General features: G+C 39.2%; 2 protein-coding genes across 5 annotated transcripts in view; one reads left to right on the forward strand and one right to left on the reverse strand.

Annotated features, from left to right (window-relative positions):
* CHRDL1 (chordin like 1) overlaps window positions 1-17,134 on the forward strand; it is a 37,523-nt gene extending 20,389 nt beyond the window's left edge. Inside the window, exons 5-12 of one of the 4 annotated variants that reach the window (XM_085060354.1) lie at window positions 3,124-3,269; window positions 4,032-4,125; window positions 6,155-6,222; window positions 6,936-7,110; window positions 9,975-10,169; window positions 11,877-12,044; window positions 13,148-13,237; window positions 14,493-17,134. In XM_085060354.1, coding sequence (XP_084916480.1) covers window positions 3,124-3,269; window positions 4,032-4,125; window positions 6,155-6,222; window positions 6,936-7,110; window positions 9,975-10,169; window positions 11,877-12,044; window positions 13,148-13,237; window positions 14,493-14,623 — 1,067 coding nt within the window. In that variant the 3' untranslated portion in view covers window positions 14,624-17,134. Of the gene's footprint in view, window positions 1-3,123; window positions 3,270-4,031; window positions 4,126-6,154; window positions 6,223-6,935; window positions 7,111-9,974; window positions 10,170-10,421; window positions 10,594-11,876; window positions 12,045-13,147; window positions 13,238-14,492 lie in introns of those variants that run through there. The other 3 variants (XM_085060356.1, XM_085060355.1, XM_085060357.1) reach the window with 3 other exon arrangements.
* LOC146437408 (uncharacterized) overlaps window positions 9,955-23,506 on the reverse strand; it is a 68,004-nt gene continuing 54,452 nt past the window's right edge. Inside the window, exon 4 of the mRNA XM_085060362.1 lies at window positions 9,955-10,065. The gene's annotated coding sequence lies outside the window, so the exon portion shown is untranslated. The remainder of the gene's footprint in view (window positions 10,066-23,506) is intronic.

The following is a 23,506-nucleotide window of genomic DNA, read 5'->3' on the forward strand; positions in this document are numbered from 1 at the left end:
GAGAGGATCAGTCGTGCTCTCCAATATTCCATCTCCAATATACGACTGTATATATTTTTTCACTATAACAAGAAATGAGGTCTTGATCTGAAAACTTCTTCTAGACCTAACTCTGTGCAATAATGAAATAATGAAATGTGTTCAGTCACTTAATGTGCAAACAGATGATCATATGGACAGGTTTGTGCAGCATAGGACTTAAACCATGGTCTTATGTCCTGTAATTGAAACTGACTTTTCTTACAATTATTTCATCAAATAAGACTTTAGCTCCCTGAAATGAGGTTGTAGTGAAGTGGGTGACAGTCTCATCTCCCAGGTAACAAGTGACAGGATGAGAGGAAATGGCCTCAAGTTGCACCAGGGCAGGTTTACATTAGATATGTTTAGAATGTTTGGACAGACAGGGTTGTGAAGCATTGGAACAGACTGCCCAGGGAAGTGGTGGAGTTCTCATCCCTGGAAGTGTTCAAAAAATGTGTGGATATGGCACTTGAGGACATGGTGTAGTGGTGAACATGGTGGTAGCACTAGGCTGACAGTTGGACTTGATGATCTTAAAGGTTCTTTCCAACCTTAATCCTTAATCCTGTGATTCTCTGGTGATTCTCTGGTTTAAAATAGCAATAGAATTTCATTCCATATTCCAGGCAGGCAGATGTATGTGTGTTTTGGGCTGCATGTTATGATTTAGCTGTTACAGGCCCAACTTTGTGATCAATTCAAAGAAACATAGATGAAAACAACTACCTAGTGCAACTCTCTGCCATCATTTTCCAAGCAATAAAAGTTTCACCATCCTCCCTCCTTATTTAGAAGCCACAGTTTAAGGGCATTTGGTGATTTCCTACTGAACTGAGTGATGTGGCATATACCACGGTAAATCTGCAGTAAAATTTACTCTCTTCATCCAACACTCTGAAGAGTCATGGTGAGTCATTCAGGTATTGGTCTTTGCAAATGTCAGACCACAAGCCACACACTGCTTTTGGACAGGCGTCGCTCCTGGGCACAGCAATGCCCTGGAGAGCCTGCATGAACAGGGCCTCATATCCAGTCAAGAACCATCTGTATTCTTTCATTTCTCCTTCCATTTCCATTTCTTTCCAGTTCTTCTGCTCTTCCAGTTTCCTGTGGGAACTAAAGGTTTGTCAGTCTTTCCTTCTGCTTTCCATCAGATGACTCTCAGAAAGCGCGAGAGAGAGATTTAAGTTTTGGGAGACACCACAGTCCTGAGAAGTGCCTCTTTGTCCATGTTTTCCAATATTTGTGCCTAAATAGTAGCTGAATTTGTCAATTGAATCTTTTGCTGATGACTTTTGAAGGATGTGTCTTAATTACAGCATACATCTTGCCATTCCAAACTGTGCATTACTACCAAACCACACAGAAAGTGCTGAGAGTGTTGTATTTCTATGCCAAACACAGGTGCTGTTAGGGCACTGTACTCTTTATAAGATTTTGGAAAGGTATCATTAGACACCCCTGATTGCACTGAAATAATGATGTATCCAGTGTTTCAAAGGTAGAAGTGCAAATACCAAGTGTGTCAGGCACTGAAATGTCAGGCAAGGAACCCCAACTGGCTTACTTCTGACAGTCTCCTAGAGAATGGACTTTCCTGACCACATACACTTTCACATACTGTAGTATATGTATGTTCCACAGACAGATTTGACATTTTCTATTTAAAATATTAATATTTGAAGGGCCAGTGAAATTAATATGTGCTTTTATAGGAAACTAAATGATAGTGTTTAATGCCAGTGCATGCCAGCAGAAAACTGCTCTTTCACTTGAGCTCACAACTGAAAAATGTACATTCTGTGGCGTCATGGTTTCACAAAAAAATCTCTCCAGGTTTATCTGATAGGCAATGAAAGGGACTTTAGCAAAGCCTGAAATTTCAGGTCAGGTTTCTTTTACATGAAAGCCCAAACCCACTGATTGAAATTTCAGCTGCATTCCTGGAAATTTGCAGTGATTTGGGCTCCAGAGAACAAACACTCCACTGTTACTTCCACAGAGCCCTTGTTTGAAATGTCTTTTCCCATGCTGAGATGCTAAATTAATGTGAATGTAAATATATAGTGCCAGGTTCACTGCCCAAGCAGTATCAAGTAACTTACATTTCATGGGTAAAGTGCACTGTTTATCAACTGCTAATAGCAAAACAATCCAGGGGATGTTTTAGCATAAGGTATGGATAGCTTCATGTTTTTCATTGGAAAAACATTTAACCCATGTGGTGCAGAGCTCGATACTGAGTTGAAGCAGGAAGTTTCAGAGCCAAATTGACGCTGCCATCTCATGCACTTTGTCATATGGACAGAGTTCCGCAAACAAAGTTCACTCATTTGCACATCTGCTATTAAAATGCATGTCACAGAAAAATCAACTTTTGGGTAGCTTTTGACATCTGCCTTTGACAGTTTTGCCTGTTTTGAAAACAACAGCAGCAATGAATTGTGAAGGCCATGAGGATCAAACCGTTCCTTAGTATATAGCTCTCTCTTGGCAGTCCCATCATCAGTATTTCTGCTCCTCTACCAGGTTTGTACTCCTCTAAGTTTTGTGCCTGTGGATGGCATGGAATCATCCATGCCCTGTGGCACAACTTGCTAACCTGCAATTAAGCCCTCTCTGGGCTTATAATACTAGAAATCATCAAAATATAAATATATTAGTATCCAGTACTAAGAAGGGGGAAACCCTGCTAGATCAGTGCTACTGATAGTAGGATTCTGTCTGTATGCAGCACCTAATGCCTTTTACATTAAAGCATGAAAGACATGTACATGTAACAAGTAGGCACATAACTACACCACTCTAATACCAAATGCTACAGAACAAGGGAAAATACTGCAGCATGAGACAGGGCCATTAGTGCTGGCATTGAGTTGATCAGAATCCTAAGATTAACTGGGACAGTCAACTCAAAGTGTGATTTATCAAAGTTCAGCAGGATAGCAGCCTATCACTCATACTTCGCAGCGGGACAAAACTTGTCCTTCCGTAATAAAGAGAAATGAGGGAGAAGGAAAGCTCTTCCTCCTCTGTATTTATGACATCTTGAATTATCAAGAACATTTGCATGAAGTGTTCCTTTCCCATTGCTTCCAGAAGACTCCCTTTTCTCAGTAAGCAGCAAAATCACCGGGAAATCCTGTGAATACAATGGCACCACCTACCACCATGGCGAAATGTTTGTGGCTGAGGGGCTTTTCCAAAACAGGCAAGCAAACCAGTGTGCCCAGTGCAGCTGCTCAGTAAGTAACATGATTTGACAGAGCCCTGCTCTGTCTCCGCTCCAGTTCTCCTTTCTAGAAGATGTTACACTGAAATATGAGCAATATATAGCAAAGGCTAGGAATTGAGAATTAATGCTGAAACTCATCAGAGTGCTCAGAGCCGGTGTGCAGCACCTGGTAAATAAATGCCAGATGACCTCTTAAACATAGTGCACAAAGCATACCCTGCATCTGCTGTAAGTGAGCTGACAGTGTAGAGGCAGCAGGTAAAATACTGCTTCTTGGCATATATAGAATATTTCCCTTCAACCTAACTGGAAAATTTAGCACTAAGCCAATGACTGATTTCATTTAGACTGAGCTGATAAGTAAAGAGCCCTAAGGCTGGGAGTGGACGGCTCTGAACTGGCACTGGGCCACAGAGCCATTCCTGAGATGTCACAATTCAAATTCAGTATATTTGAGCAGTCACCCAGTGACTCTTCAGAGCCTGTGTCTGAACCAAAACATCTCTCTCAATCCAACCAGCTCTTCAGTATCAACTGTTGGCACCTCTGCCCTTCCTCTCATAAAATCATTATCATATTGTTCATGCACTAAGAATTTAATAGGCCAAGTACTGAACAGACTGTATAGGCTTTTCATTAATCTAATATTCTGCTTTTGCATAGAGTGGCATTTATATAAACACAGAGTTAAGCATGTCCATAAAAAAGGGAATATACAGTACCAGACAAATTGATGACGCCTTCTAAATTCCCCTTTGTGTTTTACTGGCAGGAAGGAAATGTGTACTGTGGATTGAAGACTTGTCCCAAATTAACTTGCTCTTTCCCAGTTTCTGTTCCGGAGTCCTGCTGTCCAGTTTGCAGAGGTAAGTTCAAGCACAGCCACAGAAGGACAGGCTCTGAATTTACTCCTTCCCCTTTCAGAGCCTTGTCTGTGCACCAGCACTGTCACTCAGGACACTGGCTGCAAGTTTCCCATGTAATTACAATCCAATGCATGTTGGGAAATTACCCTGCGAGTGCCAGAAAAGTAACATCCCTACCTTTGTTTTCCTAAATTGAAACAAGGAGAGAATGCACTGATGATGAAGTTGCATTCCCATAATGAGGTAAATCAAGGCTTCAAATTATGTATTGAAGTAGCTGCCATTACTCTGGGTAGAGAAGCTGTGTAATAAAAGCTGAGCTTCTATCTGACAAGTTACCAGACCTACTCAAGCTGTTCAAGACACGAGAATTTCAATTCAGAGGTAAGGGCAATTACTCCAATTTAAATTAGGTGTCAGACAATACTCAGGCGACTTCAGTATTTTACTAGCAATTGCATTTTAGATCTTGTACACACAGGAAACTTGATTCTAGGGGCCTTCCAAGCCATTCTGAATGTCTAAACTGAACTATCTAAAAGACCATCAAAATGTCTGAGAATTTCTAAATGTATTTTATCTCACTATTAGTATTATAGCACTTGAATCACCCCTTCTAGGGTATCTAAGCATCTATGACCTGTTCTCAAAGGTGCAAATAAGCACCTAAATGTACCTATCCTTTTCAGAAGTGCCACTCTTGATATCAGTCAGGATGCTTTGAAAAACTCTCCTGCTTGCAGCTTTTGCTGCTGTATTCTTTGAAACTCTGCTTGTTTGAACTCAGTACTATTGCATGGTAAAAATAAGGAGTATTATACAGTTGGCTATGTAATTTTCCCTTTGGTGCAAGAATTGTGAAACACAAAGCAGCATAGTCCCACGGCCCCTGACCCAAGGAGCTGACTGAGTTCACACACTGGACCAAAAGCTCTGAGCAGTGGAGAGCTGAGCCAGCAAGAAGGTGCCTGAGAGTGCATCAGTGCTAATAAAGCAGCAGGATGCAGAAAGCACAGCACGATTTGAAGGAACAAGGTCCTGCACAGAACCTGTGTAGTCCCATCAGTGCAGCAGGCTGACAAAGCTGCTTACCCTGGGGACATGCAGTGATAATTAACTTACATGTGGCACCATGGAGGACCTGAGCTGATCTCTCAGGAGGGCATTGCTCTGTGCTGCATGAACACATCACCTCAGACAAAATAAGGATGAGGATCTCTCTGCAGTGCTCCTTTGCAGTATCTCTACAAATCTTGAAACATATTGCCAACCAAACTGCTTGTGAAGCCACCTGATCTCAAGCAAGCAAAGTGATAGTCTTTTTCCCAGGATGAAATACAGTGATATAGTGTTTTATATGTAATACATCAACAGTTAATTAAAGTAAATCCTTGTTAATCATCTGATGTCAGTTACTAGATAGTTATTTGAGCTGTATTTGAAACTAGCCTCTTCCAGTTACAAAAATCAATCTGTCTTTCAAAGTACAAAGTATCAGATATAGCTACGCGGTAAACCAGCCTTACGCTGGAGAAATCAGTCACTTCAGACATAGTTGCTAATGAAAAACCAGTTCATTAGCATTTCCATATGAGAAGTGAGATTACATCAGATTATGCACTAGAGGCGACCCACTGTCTGCACTGATGCAGGGCTTTTTTAATGTATTCTGTCTACTGCTCTTATTTAAAAATGTTAAAATGATCATTTATCTCATAATCTACCTTGTCCTTTTCAATATGGCAGAAGCTCTTTTGTCTCTCCTCTGTGATTTCTATGAAATGCAAACCTAAACAAAATATTTGCAAAGATCTAGCACAGCTCATGGGGAGGAAACTGTGAGTCAGTTTCTGCTCCCTGTATATCCAAATATATTAATATTAAAATTTGTTGATTTTCATATTCATTCCTCTACTACTGACTAGACCCTAAATATAGCTGTAAAGCCAGGTGAGACTTTTCCCCTCTGTATCTCCCAAGGTGTTGCACAGTTACTCCTCTAACTGATACTACTCTGCTTCATGCACAGGAGATGGAGAATTATCTTGGGAACATTCTGATGGAGACATCTTCCGGCAGCCAGCCAACAGGGAAGCTGTAAGTGGGACCTACAGTTTAAAGACATACTTTTGTGCTGTGCTGTGCATGGCAGTATAATGGGGCAAAAAGAGAAAAGGATGATAATGGGTCTGAATACCTACTGCCTCATCCTGGGTTCTGTGAATCTAGCCCAAAATAGGTTTCTTTCACTCTACCTGAATTCATGAATAATGCTGAATTAGAAACTGTCAGGAGGTCCTGTGCACTCTGGATTTGGTTTTTGCTGTATATGCTCTATAAGAATAAAATTTGACAGTATTTTGTTTGCCATGCAAGAATTGCTTTTAAATAATAATTGCAAATCCTTGCTTCCCAGTTCGCATACACACATATATTTTTACTTCAAGGCTTCACTGTCTCTGGTGCTAAGAGTATCCATTAACTTACTGCTTAAGACATTTTTATAACAGCATTTGGAGAGAATCTGAAGGATTTTAAGGCATTAGGTGCACCACCTAAAACATGAACCAGCAGATCTTTGGATCTGTGGGAAGAATCATGTCTTATAAAATAAGGGCTGTAATATGAAACCTTCAGGTTCATGGGCATTTTGGAAAATTATTCTCTGAAAAGAAACAGTGGTTTTGCTCTAGAAAACATGCTCTGCACTACTACTACTGCTGCTGCTGCTTTTAGTCCAGCAGTACTCGTTCCCCTTGTTCATTGGAATGAGACTTTTACTCTCCTGCTCTCTTTCTGTCCCCAAATAGAGACACTCATACCATCGCTCCCACTATGACCTGTCACCCAGCTCTGCCAGGCAGGTCGTCAACATTCCACGATTTCCCAATGCCAGGAGTAACCGTGGAGTCCTACCTGATCCTCAGCAGGCCTCAGGAACGATAGTGCAAATCGTCATCAACAACAAGCATAAGCATGGACGAGGTAAAGACAGGCACTTCTTACAGTATTGCTGAAAACACCTTATATGTCAACTGCCCCACAAATCTCAGACCATAAAGCTTTGCCACACTATCAGGAGGTTTTCTGCCTCCAAGACTTAGCAAATTATTCTCATGAAAGATGGTCTCATGTCTTCCCCTACCTTAAACTAGTTGTCTGAGACATTGGAATGCAAGGGATACTTTTCCTCCCCTGTGACTAATACAAGAGGCAGAGTAGGCAATTAGCCTGTACTGGATGCCTGAGCTGTAGAGAGGCAAATTTAACCAATGTAATGAATCTCACTCTAAGAATCATTTAGTGCTTTCTCCTAACAGAATATAGGACATGCTACATTTTGGGGACAGCAGAATTTTAAGCCCATGTGGCAAAACATTCAAGTCATATTCCTCATGCACAACAGGAAGGACAAAAATAAAGGGAAAATACCAGTTCACCATTAGTGGGACAGCAGGTTTTGTACAGTAAAAAGGGTAGGATGCTCAGTTCCCACAGGGAGTGTACCTCAGTGAACAGAGGTCTGCAGGAACAGGCCTAGGAAGCTATAAAAGAAATAGCTGTAAAAACACATGCTCAGAAGAGCATCTATCCACAAATACTAGTCAGCATGCCCTTAGAAACTACCCACAAAGAGTTAAAATCCCTTGTATTAGGGCCAACTAATCTTTTAAGGTATTAACTAACAGAAGGAATGTTGGCTATAGGATCTTTATTATCCACCTGAACAAGCATGAAAAAGCATTCAGATCATGCCAGTGTTTTATGCTGAATCTAGGAGCAGGAATCCCCACGCAGTGCAATGTCTTTGACATGTAATTCACACATGAAGACATCATCAAAGCAGTTTCTAACTGACTTGTTTCAGCAAATAAAGAGCATACAGATGAACAGCGTATTTCTGGATGCGGTGTAACTTCAGACACTGACTGCCTGGAGAGTGTCTGAGAGATCCCCATGATGGAAACAGGAATGCTGACCATATGTTTTCTTTTGTTCCTGTGCAATTAACAAGTGTTTTATTAATTAATGCACATGTCCCTTGAGACACATTTCAACAAGTTAAAAAATATACAACAACTGACGACATGCAAATACTATGCAATTTTGTGGATACAGATTTATCATTCTGAACATGAAGAGCACTAAAAATGGGGTAATTAGAAGTTATTTGCCATTATTTGGCTTCTACTAGAGGCTTAATCTGCTACCTCAGAGTATTTATTTAATTGTTCTGTGTTAAACAACCTTTAAAAGACAGAGAGTATGTATCCACACAATGTTATGCATTATCTCTTCCTGTCAGGGAGGACTCATGAAATATTTATGTCCATAAAGGATCTGGAAAACTCTGGATGGGGGAAAAGAAGTCCATATAAGCATAAAAATTAGCAATAATATGCTATTTAAGCATGTAAGAAGCCTGCTGAGCAGCTGAGTACTTACCAGTTTTTTCATTTATTGTTTTTTCTCCTATCTTCTTAGTATACAGATAAAACTTTGCTTTTATTTGAGAAACAAAACTGTTTCCTACCTCTAAAAAAGCCCTATGTCTTAAGAAAGAGTTAAAAAGTAGCAAATTATAACCCAAAAGATAGCATAAGCTCATGAAAGACATTGCAAAAAACACTCCCCATAAATCTCAGTAACTCAGTAAAGTATAAGCCAGTTGGTTACATCTGTTACCAGTTAGATATAAATTTCAGATTACAGATAAAAACTAAATTGCTTTTGAAAGTTACAGGCAAAATAGGAACATATTTTACAAATAAAAACATTAATAAAAATGATGGCATATTAGAAGAATTGGAAATATTTACAACATATCCCAGCTTCATTTTTGTTGCTTTTAGAAATCAGGCTGTGCCCTTTCTTTCACCTTGTTAGGATTAGTTTGCATTTTTCTTTGTGTTTATAAAATATTTAAAAAGAAAGAAGTAGGATTTATAGGACAAATGCAAACATGGTGTAAAGTGATATAATTCCCATCAACTGCTGGGTGACCCAAAGTGGCTTCTACCAGGCATGGATTTTTCCACTCTCTGTGTCAGCTGTATTTCTCTGACTCCCAGGGGCTCTGATGAATAAATATTCTGAAGTTCTTAGAAGCTGTTGGAATGAGATTTCAGTCCCATATGCATCTTTTCATGTTAATGTTTCCCTGTGATTCCAAAAGCCAAATGACTTTATATAGCTATCAACATATATATTTCCACAAAGTAATTAAACTTCATTTTGCAAGTATCCTGTGGTTTGTTCTGTGTGCTACATAGCAGAACTCTAATGCAAAAGCAATAAATGGCCCAGGTGGCACTAATACATCCAGGTGATAGCATGGCTCTCCCTGCAAAGGCCATGTTCAGCCAATGCTGGAGCTGTGCAGATGACTCAGTAGCAAATGACATGAACCTGTCATCTGCTAATTCAATTCAAATTCAGCCAAAGCCACTGTAGCAGGCTGTATCCTGTGTGTGGACTGAGAACACGAGGGAAGGAGTGAGTTTTATAAGCTGGTTAATGCACAACTCAAATGCATGAACTGGGGGGAGCTAGTCAGACACTTGACTCAGCCACCTTCACTGTTTTCCTCAAAATATAATGGACATTGGTGTCAGCAGAGTTAGAATCAAGGCAAAACTACTCAGAAAAGGGTGACCATGGGCTCAGACTCATTTCAAGTAAAGGAACTCCAAGTTAAAATTAACAAGCAGAGAAATGGGCCTGAGATGCTCACAGATCATGTATGGAGACACTGCTTTGAACAAATGTGCATGAATCAAACAAATATTTATAGATAAGTAGCCAGTGATCATAACTTCTCCAGCTGTACTTTTTCTTTTCTTTTGTAGTTTGTGTTTCAAATGGCAAAACATACTCACATGGTGAATCTTGGCATCCCAATCTCCGGGCCTTTGGAATCGTAGAGTGTGTGTTGTGCACCTGCAACGTCACCAAACAAGAATGTAAGAAAATTCAATGTCCAGAACAATATCCCTGCAAATACCCTCAGAAAGTAGAAGGAAAATGCTGTAAAGTCTGTCCAGGTAAAACAAAGTTGATCACAACCACCTTTTCACTGTGCATGTTAAAGGGCTTGGCTCAAACCTTCTGATCACAATGAGCTCTGATGTGAACAGCAGCAGCTGTGCCATGTCCCAGTGTGTGTGTGCAGAGGCCTTGGTGTGAGACAGGCAGAGCTGCCTGACCAGCTCTCCCCTGCTGCTGCTCCTCACACAGGGGACATGATGCTGGCACATGTCCTCATCAGTCACTGCCTTTCTCTCTGCTGTTAACAGGACTTCCTGATGCTCATTTCCAAAGAGAGTATTACAGAAATGTATACAGAAAGTTCATTACTGCCAAAAGACTCCCGTCCTTCCCCTACCACAATGCCCACAGAACCTTCAAATTAGTTTCTAGCTTGTGAAATCCACATGGAGACAACATAATTTCTGCTTTTTCAAATGTACCAGAAGGATTCAAAACTCTGATTGGTGTCAGTTACATAACTTAATCCTTAAAATAAATACTAACTTACCACAGATTTAGCATTGTTTCTATGCTGCACTAATGATAAAACTTACGTAGACATTACTGAAATAAATGCCCACAGCTAGTGAAAAATCTGCTAAAAGGATTCCACTGATGGTTTGCCAGATGACAAGCCATGTTTCATGTCATACAAAAGGTAAAGGAGTGTCCAGTTGCCTTATGTGCCTTTAAACAGTTCCCTTATGTACCCATTTGTGTGTTCGTTTGGTGATGCACTGGGCAAGAATACTTTGAGGAAATGAGTTGCTCAGACATATGTAGAAACCTTCATAGAATGCACACTTCCCATTTTCTCTTGCTGGTCTTCCCAGTAAGGAAAAAACACAATGCAGTGGCAGTAGGCAGGCAGGAGGTGTGTACCTAGATATTTTGGATACTTGTGAAGCAGAGATTCACAGCTTTCATTGGAAGAACAGTCAATAAAACCTGGCTAACAGGCTTCAGTAGAAAAATTAATGGCAAAAAGGAAGTTACTGCCTTGTTTTTTGAGATCCTATGTACCCATTTGTAAGAAAGCTGAGCCTCTTCTTGCAGTCTGTCTTGTATGTGTGGAGTTGTATTAGTTATCAGATGTTTCCACAAACTGTGATCTGAGCCTCTAAGTTGCATCATCTCTCTTGCATTCCTGTTCAATTACCAATTGCAAACAGAATAATTACAATTTCTACTTATGTGCTCTACAACTTTACCAGGTGGGCAAGAGATAATGTGCACTGTAGCTGGCTCAGGCTTGCACTGGCCACATGGCTGCTGCTGAGCAAAATGAAAACCTCATAGATTCTTTTCCTCAGCAAAACATTAATTTGGGTCTCTTCACTCTAACCAACCACCAATTTTAATTTAGTTATTTCATTACCTCTGGATTCCTAACATTATTTCAAATATGCTTGAAATGTGGACAACAGGTTCAAAAATTGTGAGGAATCTCCCAGACCACATTGTTGTACACAGCTCATTTCCTTAGGAAACTGCATTACGAGTATAAATACTGTCTTGCCACCACGGACAGGCCATCAGAACCTGGCAGAACAGAACACTGTTAAGTGTCTGTGTCAGTAACTGGATATGGATTTGTGTGGCCATACAAATGAAAATTCTATTTGCATACTAACCATGCTTGGCTATTGATGCCAAGTAAGTTCTGGAGGACTTGATTATAGCTGTAGTATGTGTTCTGTCATTTTTGTTTTTTTAAACAGAAGATGTGCCAAGTCAAACCTTTGACAACAAAGATTACTTCTGCGGGAAAGAGACATTTTCTGTCTATGAATCCGTTTTCACAGAGGAAGGAGAAACCATCAGAAAAATTGCAATGGAGATTGAAAAGCCACCTCAAATAGAAATACATGTGTGGACAATTAGAAAAGGTGAGTTCAGCGAGTTCTTTCTTTAAACAGTGTATCATCTTCCATTCAAATCCCAGGACAGTTTACAGATCCAAAATTTTGAGACTGCTGTTCTTCTGGCTCTTTAGGATATCACTATTACAGCCACTTCCAACATATTCAAGATTTTCTGTACAAAACCCGTTATAAACACACACAAAGCTGTAGTTCTGCAAACTCCTACCCTTCATTGGGAGCAAAAGCACAACGACAAACAGGTTTTCAATAATACTCTGTGTAATTTATTGCAGAGAAATGTGTAGTAGGATTTGAATCAAGTGCCTGGAGTCTCTTACTTAGGATGGACCCAAAAGCTTTCCATTGAAATCAGTCTGCCCTATCTGCCATAGTGATGCTACACCCATGATGGTATAGAATATGGGCAAAAATATGTTAAGGATGGAAACAATATCTTTCACTAGACTAACTGGTAAAATTAAAACAAAATAGAGAGGCATTTAGAAACCCAAGCATGACTGCACATCGCAAACTTTCAGTGTAATAAAAATTATCTCCAGCCTCATAAAAATCCTCTCAGTCTACTTTAAGCAAAAAGCATATGATCCTCATAGGAAACTCTCACATAGTGCACCCCTTTACATGGAAATGATACATCTCTAGATGCGTTAAAGGAGAAAGCCAAGGCCAAAGTGGGAACAGAAAAGAAATCACAGAGCATTGGATGGTTCACAGCTACCCTGGGTGTTAAGAAGCCACAAAGCCTCATAATGATTTGACAGTTATGTTGCCTGCTGGCTCAAAATGGTATCTGACTGCAAAATGATACTATTTTTCTCCAAGACACTGGGATTTTTGGCTTCTGTTGTAATCTTGCATTTACTTGTAATAAGGAAGGATTCAGCTATTTTGGAAAAGAATTGGCTAATTCTCACACCACTCACAAACTCACTGCAATCCTGGTTTCACAGGAGGATTTAGAGGGGAATAGTGAAAAACTATGGGGTGGAAAACCAGAATTAAAAGAAGAATAGACTGAAAATTTTACAAAAAGGCAGGACAGCACTCCAGGTTCAGAACCATGGGCACATTTCCAGTAACATGCACTTCTCATTTCTTTGCTGAAGGGATTCTGCGTCATTTCTATGTTGAAAAAGTGTCCAAGAGAGAATTTGAAGAACTTCCTTACTTCAAGCTGATAACAAAGACAACCCTTAGTAAGTAAAATTCTGACCTATTGAGGTTTCTGCTCTCCATATAATCACAGCTGTGAAAAAGATTCTCTGTTACTCAGCACAGTCAAATGGATGTACTAAATTTTCCTCTAGTACATGATCACAATATTTTATAAGTTTAGGTTTAAGTAATCAAAATACAGCAATTTAAAATATAGATATATATAGCAGTAGTTCATGTTCATGCTGTCTTAGTCTCTTGTGTTTTGATAAAGTACCATATAGGGTCTTTTCTGCCCATGCTAGCATAAGTCTGAAATATGACTAATACTGGCACAGCAGCACAATTTGGATTTCTTTATGTATCATTTCAAGTTACCCGCATTTCAGAAAGTAATTTAGAAGGGAAAAAATACAGACATCATTAAAGGAGTTCTACATACACATAGGTTATATTTGAAAGATTACTTTCTATGTTCTTAACAATATCTTCATTATTAAAATGTATTTTATGAAAGGACGTGTTCTTCTTGTATCACTCTTGATTTAATTTGGTTTTGGTATTTCACCCAGCTTGGGATTGTGAGAGTAGTTAATTAGTTAACTACTAATTTAGCTAATTTGCTGGTTGAATTAAGATATTTTTAATTCCTAGTACTTTTGCATTACAACTCATAATTTTTTCTATAATTTTTTTCCTAGTTAAATAAAGAAGTCTTTTCCCCAGAAATAATATATTCTTAATAGTACAGACCTTTTGAGATACAGATGTGTTTTCATATTAAAAATTCCCTAATTTTATGCTGTAAGCCTTCCGTAAGCTTGTCATTGTTACCTGTAATGTAGTATTCTACTTACCAGGACAGCATGCATTTCTATTAACATTATCATAAATGTGTAGAAATACTAATATCCATCATACTTTGTATTACACACAGGCAGGAAGAGTTTACAGCACATGAAACATTTAGCTGTGTTGCTTTCCAACTTTTAAATACTTTGGTTTACCAGGGTATCCAGTGTCATAAATGGTTGAATAAATAGAGCCAACTTACAGGACTACTTATTTAAAGAAAATAATAATATTCTGATCCATATTTATTTTTTTAACAAAGTTATTTTGCATGGACTATGTTACATGATTGTAAGATGCTTTGAATATTTTCCATGGGAGGATTGGACATTCCCTCTTTGACCATGGTGAATCAGTTGGTTTGCAGAGTGCTTGTAAATGTCTTCAAAATCCCTGTGCCCTTTTCTAAGTCAATATCTGTCTCCTTTGTGTTTTTGTTTTCAGGCCAGTGGAAAATATTTAGCGAGGGAGAAGCTCAGATCAGCCAAATGTGTGAAAGCAGAGTGTGCAGGACTGAGCTCGAGGATTTGGTAAAGGTTTTGTACCTTGAAAAGTCTGAAAAGGGTCACTGTTAAGGGAGACAGCACTGGAGGGAAAAACACAAGAAAACTTATGAAAACTTGGATCTGCAGCTGGACTGCAGGCTTATTTTGCTTAAGTCAACAGTTGCCCTAAATCCCCAAACTATAATGCAGTAATTATTCACATCATGCACAGCAAATTTGCTGCTTTATGTGTAGTGGTCTGTGTCAATCGTTCAAATGTCTCCTCCAAAAGACTAGAAGGCTCTGTATTACTGGTGGGGGAAGGAGAGAGACTGTGCTTTCCCAGAATTGCATTTCTTTACAAGTTAAAAAGACAAAACAGAACATTTTTACTATTATTATTTGGCAAGGGAGATAATTTCAAACTAATGAAAAGAAGAACACCTAATAAATGTGCAGGATCTATGGAAAGTATTATATCCTGTGCTGAAATTTATACCATTTCTGGTGTTGAAATGACTCATGGATTTCTTGTAGTAGTGGAGGAAAAATACAAGTGATACAATACTCATGTTGGAGACATAAAAACCAGATTTAAACTAAAAAAATCCTTAGCAGCCTGCCTTTGGGATGATGTCTTGTAGTAGAGCAAACAAAGTCCATAAACTGAACAGCAGGTGCTAGTGGCAGTCACTGTATTTTTGTAGCAATTGGAGCAAATGTTTGCTTTTAAGTGGTTTTCACTGTTTCCTCCACCCACTTCTCTAAAAGTGTTAGCTTCCTATCACAGCCCTAATAACTTTATTCTTCTGGGCCCTATTTACACATGGTCTTGGCTGGTAAACCACCTTCTAAAGTGACATGGCAGAAGATGGTGAAGTACTTGCAGTATTTTCAAAACACCTAGAGCATCAAAACTGACAATTAATGCCTTAAAAGTTGTGACAGAACTTAATTTATTCGTTCTGATTTGTTACAAGAATAATCTGCATTTTTATGCTGGTGATCTTTCAATTCTCATGTTTCAAGGACAGGACTTTTTGTCTGTCCTCTCACCCATGACAAACACATAACATCTATAGGCTTGTAGACCACAACAAGCAACTGCTTGTTATGACAACTGTTACCTTTGGGAAAAAAAACAAATCTGAGAGATTCTGTTAAATTTAGTATAGCATGTCTACAGTGTAAGACAGGTGACTCTCATCTGCAGAATAATTGTAACAATTTAAAAACTGTTTTCACCAAAATCCTGCACTGCCCCGTGGCTGCAATGTTGTTTTAAATCCCAAGATGCAAGTGACTCTGCCTGCTTTTGCTCCCATTTTCTACTCCACAAGCAGACAGGAATACTGCTGTTTAAACACATGCTAGGAAACAAAGCTTTATGGAAATGGCCTGAGCCATGGGCTAGGGCTTCACAGGGAGGGAAATCAACAGGGACAGCAAGGATTTTGAGGTTTGTCATTCTGCCAGTGACAGCACTCCAGGGTGTCCCCATTCCTAAAGGGATGAAGATGTGGGAGAGGTTGGTAATGAATGCCAGAAGCCCATTCAGGTAGAGCTTCACCATCGTGAGGGGATCCTTGGCTTGGGCAGCAGACCCTGGCAGTCTCCATCAGCAGTGCAGGCTTCAGGACAAGGCTTCTCCATGGCTCCCAGCTCCTGCCTGAGCCTCGGAAGGAGAGGGATGCAGGACTTCTCAATGAAGAGGAGCAAGTGAGGAGAACAGGCATGAACGTGAAGGAAAGGCTGAAGGTAATTAGGAGAAAACACCTGCTGATCTCAGGGCCACCCTGCTGTCCCTAGGCTTGGACAGAGAGCAGGTAAGATTTGGGAATACTAGCCACTTGAAAGTACAGCAAGTTGAAATGCAGGAACACCTGGCTAAGACAAGTCCTCTATTACTGTTCATTAATAGGAGAGCTAAGTGAACTGTCCCACCACCTTTCTGGGGTCTTCCATAAGTCCATAAGAAGCTTCCATAAGTCCTGTCCTGGTGTTGGAAAGGGCTATAGCATATCCAAACCAAGGCCCTAAGACCTCACTGCACGAGAGCTGCAGTGTAACGGTAGAAGAAGCAGCTTGGCATGAGCAGCATTGATTGCACATGGCATCTACTGGGTTGAAATGTGCTGCAGAACTATAAAATTTTATTATAAATATTTAGGAAGAGGTTCTGAGGAACTGTAGTGTTCTGGTGAGAAGACCAGCAGTTGATTTCTCACCTAACAGGCATCGTCTGTTTGTAGCAGTAGCTGGTGAAAAAAGACTAAATGGAAAGTGTACAGTGTTTGTAATTTTTTTTACGAAGAAGGCAACCTGCTTTTTGTATTTGTGACAGGACTGGTGGAATCCAGATTGTGTATTTATTTTATAATAAACACTTCTTAAGAAAAGCAAAAAACAATCATAAGCATCATTTAGTAAAATGCAGCGTTGTGTTTTTCCAGTTTCTGGTCACTTAAGACAACAAAATACACAATGTCATGTTTTACATTCTCTTCGTGAGATGTACGTCTGTTAAGGTACCTATTTATGTACTTGTTGTATCACTTTGACCTGGTTTGATAAATTAATAAACTCTGAAGTTGATAATAAGATGGTTTGCATTAGGTGCTGCTTCATCAAGATGTTTGGTTTCAGTTCCCTGTTTGCAGTCCTGCTGCTGCTCCTGCCTGCAGCTTCAGAGAACATCTGAAGCCACATGCCCAGCTGGGTGCAGTGCATGGCTGCCTGCTGTGAAGTCAATACTGAGATGTGGAAGGGTCAGATTGGGAAACACCCAATTTAATTCAGCTTTCACCTACCCAGCAAATTAATTTTGAAGATCAAAGCATTGACATCCATATATGGAAACCAACTAAAGAAGAAATCAAGCATTGCCAACTGAGAGAACAGTACAGGACTTGTTGCTTTCTGGGCAATACATATTCTGAAGCTCAAAATAATTGGGGAAATGTTGATGGAATCAATATGTGCTAATGACTAGAAATGAGACGGTTTTCAGAAACATAAGACAAAAAAAGTAAAACATTAAATCACACATGGCTAGCAGTGTAACTAAAATGGAGAGTATCAGCCTTGGCAAAGATGAGTGTTCAAAGTAACTCACTTTGAATCACTAAGTACATCAAATCTGAAATCCAGGATATCTCTGGAAATTTCTAATGAAATTGATTTCTGTATTTCATCACACCCTGTATATTCATTTTGGCTATCTTTTCATTTTAGCAAGAAATCTGTTAGGAGAATCCTTTCCAATAGAACACACCCTGGGCACATGGGCCTGCTCTGCTCTCCTAACTCTGTGAGGGGCTTCCACCTTCCTACTAGCTGCAGACTGAAAGTCATTAACAGTCAGGATTGCACAGCTTCATCCCCGTATTTTCTTGATTTCATAACAACCAAATGCATTTTAGCAGCAAACTAAATCTTATTTCTCTCTTCACTCCTATCCCCCCTCACGTAACAGGGATCATCTCTGGCTCCACATGACTCCAAAGGCCAGGAGGGGCTGGGTAAGGAGATGAGAGTCCTATTCACTGCTGTGTTCTTCTGAAAATACTTTGAAAATATCCACACAAGTACAAGAGAAACAATGTGTCAGCCTAACTAACACTCTCATCTTCCTACACTCTTCATTAAAAAAGGTCAAAGCATTTCACAATTCAGATGATGACTCCTTCCAAAATAATTGATAGCACATGAAGTATTTGCGTAATGTTGGTGTGCTTTGGTGCCTATTGTGTTATCCATCTAAGATAAAAGCCAAGATTTTGGTGATTTATTGTGGGAGGGGTCAAAATTGACAAAGTTAATCCTTATTTCCATTTATTGCTTTTGTTTGAGGTTTGAAAAATGTCTTCATCTTTTGATCTGAGGTTTTGGACTGTTTTACTTTTTGGGTAAAGTATGTCTGCAACTACATGAGTATATGAGTATGAACCCACAACCCTCCCTTCTCACATAACACCAACCCAACTGTGAGCAAGAATGCAAAGCATCCAAAGCAAAAACAAATAATTGATCTTAACCCGGCAAAACAGTTTTTAATGTAGACACACTGGATGATAGTTCAGCATGTTCAGTAAATGCAGCGAGCCTGACTGCACTACCACTTAAAGTAAAAACTCCCAATCTGTCCTGAAGTGACCTCAGCTCAAGAGACAGAGAAGTACATCACACTAAGCTTTTCATGTAGCTAACTACGACAAACAGCACCCATAGTGAGTTGTCTCACCACCAAGAGCAATCTCCTATAGATTTACTTTCTTCTTTCTCTCTACTTCATTTGTTTGTTTCAGGATCACAACAGCACAATATCAAGTGTGTTAAGGCTACAATAAAGTAAAACTGCATTCTGTTCTCAGTGATGGAAACAGCAAAATTCCCTCCCAATCTCTTTAAGAAGGGGCCCCCAAAGAACTTGTACTGATACATACTGTACTGGCATTAAACCCATTATAGTGTGCTCTAGAAATTAGTGTGTACCAAAGGTCCATTTCATACTTTTCACAGATTCCAGTCACTTCATGTTCCTTAGCCAGAACTGTTGCCCTAGCCTGTTCTCTCCTCTGCCAACAGCTAGGATGGGACAATGAATCTGAGTTCTTATAGAGATATAAATAGAAGTCTAGTGATGCTTAAGGTTTATGTTCTGGGGTATTTTTGTTCCACATCTCTAAATGGGAAGAGCCAGACTTTCCAGTTAACACATCAAGCTTGACATTAACATGGCATTTACTTTCATTTCCTGTACTAAAGTGTTGGGCAGCATGGCCAGGTTTTATGCTGCTAAATACACAGTTTGTGGTGGCTGCAGTTCAATAGAGACTGAAATAGTTTCTACACAAACTTTTCTTAGTATATTTAGGGCAGAATGGGAAGTGTTATAGAAGCATCAAACAAGAAAATGGAGCTCTTGGGCCAGCTTTTTCCTTAGTGAAATAAAAAGACATTATGTAGAAGTATTTATAGTTATGGCTGCATAGCTACCCATAAACTAATCGACAACAGTCACCAACTAATCCATCTTCACAAAGATCTTCCTAGAAAAACGAAGATTAGGTTCTAAATGTGGCAATTTAGTTAGCAAAAAAAATATTCTTAGAGACATATGTACAGCTCCAAGTAATGACATGTTCCAGAAAGCTGAATTTTCATATTTGAGATCATGTTTTCAATTCTGTGCTATTAGAAAATATTTCCTAGCTTTGAGTACCATAATATATATTCACAAAAGCCAAGTGTCACAAAATCTTTGGCTTTAGATCTAGCTAGACAGTGGCATCCTTTCAAAAATGGTCTAATAACAGTATTAAAAAGCATTAGAGGATGATTACAATCAGAACTGATTATCCACTAAGTTCAACTTTGCCATTTATATTAATGCAAACCAGGTGTAAAATTATGCAACCAAATCCTACCAGTAGCCCTTCTCACTCACTTCACACTATGTAAATTATGATAACAAAGACAAAATTTTTTAAAAAATATTTTAAAAAGGAGTGATTTTGAGCTCCAGCAAATGTGCAAGAATTCTGGAAATAAAACTCGTGCTGCTATTTTGTTTGAAAGATTTAGTTTATAAATTGTGGATTCTTTTCACAAACAAAATTAAAAAATGCAGACTTTTTTATTAATTCCGCCTAGAATCTCTTTTATTTTGCAATCATAAGCAACTGAAAGATTAAATTGATAATAATGGTCAAAGCCCGTGGAGAGTTAAGAACTTTCACCGGCTTTTCCCTCCCTGATTTTTCTTCTTACTTCAAAGTCAGACTTCTTTTAGAGACCTTTGCACTCATGAGTCCCTGCTGAAGAGACTAGGCTCTTCCCATGACATCAGCTTATAACAAGCTCACAAAGTCTTTATAGTCTGCATGGGTTGGGAATTATTTACCCCAGCTAAATGATGTCCATGATGAGATCACTCTTATTAAGACAAAACTATCATAACCACTGTGCTCACGATGATTGTGGCTCACATTAATACATAGAGTTTCTAGGAAAATATACTTTTCAAGCAAGAAGTGAAGCAAATCCTAAAGAAACTGAGGAGCAGAGAAACTCTTCAGAGCTGCAAAACTGCATTTGAATACTGAACATTACAAACTGCTGCTCTTTTTCCTGCCCTCTCCAACAGGTAGTGCATTTTTTAAGCTTTTTGGTTTTTTGCTCTGATTAAAGCATTGAAAGGAGCTTCTGCTAAAACAGTACCTCTACAATGAAGCTCCAGCAAAATTTATCTACTGGAAGACCCTTGAAACCAAGAATTCAGTAAGAGGCAAATGGGTTTTTCCAATTCTTAGATTACACAGCTCAAATATACCAGAAACTTACTGCCTGCCACTGCTCCCTTAAAACACGCTTCTCTATAAATCTACATAATAGTCTCTGAATGTGTTTGTGAAATTCAGCGGAAAAAGATACATCAAGTAGAATTTCAAAGGAAATTTTTAGATCAAATTGGTCTATTTGCACATTAGAGGGACATCTGACCCAACAGAGGAATGAGCACTTCAATCTGTACAGAAGGCATGAAAAAATTAGGGAAAATATGACATTGTTATAAGAGTAAGGAGAATGCATTTTCTCGTCTTTCCATTTTAATTTTAAATTGCAGTTTTCAGAGCCATTGCAAATCATTCATTGCTACTCCTGCAGAACAACTTGCGAAATCTTAATAGATTTCCAAACAGTGGTTCCCAGGGGACTGCTATGTCCAGAGGATTAGTAAGGAGAGAAGAGCAGTTGTCACTTTGAGTTCTACTTCAGAGCAGTGGGCTGAACCCAACAGACTGACTTTGATTTCCATCTCAGAAATCACATCCAAAGACCTTGCCTACAAAAAAAAAAGATTGCTCTGGTCTAGTACATGAAATGTAGTCAAGGTGAACCCCAAGATCTCTTCTGGGGCTGCCTCAATCAGCCAGTGTATCTTAAAGCTGCTGCTACTCTTGTATAACATGTTATCTAAAAAATATTAACAAAAAAATAGTCCAAAATTATATTCTGCTCCCTGGCATCAAAATAACATACTTTCTGTCAGGTGTCACCTGTCTATCAGCTTCTCTCCATTCCCAGAGCTAAGGACACCTATTCCACTGTGAAAAAAATTGTGGTAAAACAAGATTTTGTGACCCAAAAAAGCAGAAGAGCCAAAATCTGCTTCCTAAGAACTCTTGATGACCTCGCTGGGAGAAACTCTGTAAAATTCCAGCTCTGCTGCCTGGGAAATCACAAAGAATCCTGGCCCGTTTCTAAAAAAGCTTGTGAAAAGCCAGTCTGCCCCTGCCAACAGCATAACTGTTATTGTCAGTAATTGCCATCTGACAGAGAATCCCAAAAGAAAGTTGGTGATTAAGCTTGGGAGAGCTCAGGATGATGTAATGTTTGACAATAAGCTTTTGACTTAAAACAGGTAGTCCAACAAGTTGAAAGTGCATTCAAATAAAATATTTTATAAATCAAGGGGTTTTTCTTCCTGACAAACTTTCAGGTGGCACATAAACTCCTCAATTTGAAGATTTGACTGCTGCATAAGAGATGCCAAAGTTGGGGAGGAAATGAGAAAATTTGATACAACCCCTTCAAAATGAACTTTTAAGTAAGTTAAAACAGACTCTGTGCTCTTTTTTTCACCTTTAATTTTGCCCTACAAGCTAACTACTTTGGATATGCTTATATCCTTTTTCTCCATTATAAAATCTCATTAACTCCTCACTGGAAATACATCATCTTCCACTATCTTAATAAAACATTTTTTTTCAAAAAAATAAATAAAATAGAGTGAAAACAAGCTTAAGGTAGTGATGGAACTCTTTTATAAAGTGAATAGGTGCTCTCTGTGCCAATACTGTCTGCTTAATCACAGCCTAACGTTTTAATTATGTATATAGCTAAGGATTTGCTTGCATTGGCTTAATTATTCTGCATGATAATATGAACAAAGGGCCTCTGTTAAAGTAATCAACAAGAATTTTAGCTGGCTGAGTTTCCTAAAATGTTCCAAGAGCAATGAAAGATCTGATCATTAAGCATTTACTGCCCCTGAGAGCTATTTTAAACCTGTTCCCTTCATATCACAGCTGGCCTCAAATTCCTTTTATCTGAAAGCCCCAGTAAGACAGAACAAAAGAATGTTTCTAGTTTGGAGTGAGCTGTCTGTGTCATCTGTGTGATGTTCACTAGCAGGAGATGTCTATCTTAATGAGCTTTTGGCCAGGAACAGCACTGCCACTTTCTAACTTTTGTCCAGTTCACAGGGCTCCTGGTGCAGGGCGCCCTGGATGTGTTAGAATTGTAAATGAGCCCCAGAAGCTCACACTGCCCAAGGATCCCACAGTGACAATTAAGCAATAGTCTCTGCTCTTGGGGGCCTCTCCTGCCAGATAATTGACCCCGACGGGAGCTATGTGGAGAACCCACGCTGAAGGTGAGGACACAGAACAGAAGGGAAAGTTCATTATCTTTCAATGAAAGGAAGGTTAGCACCAATGAGAACTGGGTTTTAAAGGACCAAAGGGTTAAAGCTTTCATTTTTTGAAGGATTTACAATTAATGTCTCCTTTGCCAACAGAAGCTGTCTGTTTTGAAATACACTCCATTTTCGTGGGCCCCAGGAATCAGATAAGTGGTTGCCACTTAAACCCTCTGAGCCTACTCACATGTATGGAAAAAGAGAGTCCAAGAATGCTAGAAAGTTGTACAAAATCAGACACAGTAATAATAAAGACACGTGTCTTGGTTTAAAAGCTAAACTTTCTGCCACTGTAAAAGCTTTCCATGTAAAATCTGGAAGCGCAGGAAGAAAACCCAGAGTCAATATATTACAACGAGTGGATCTCTATGGTGCCCTGTAAGAGCTGAAGTCCAAGTACATTCTGATCCTGCTTTCCTCTGTAAGTCTCCCTCATTAGATCACATTGTGCATCACACAGAACTTGCTCTCACAGAGATGACACACTA

Source organism: Lichenostomus cassidix, chromosome 4A, assembly GCF_008360975.1.
Source record: "Lichenostomus cassidix isolate B80296 chromosome 4A, HeHo_3.0, whole genome shotgun sequence".
NCBI classification, from domain to species: domain Eukaryota; kingdom Metazoa; phylum Chordata; class Aves; order Passeriformes; family Meliphagidae; genus Lichenostomus; species Lichenostomus cassidix.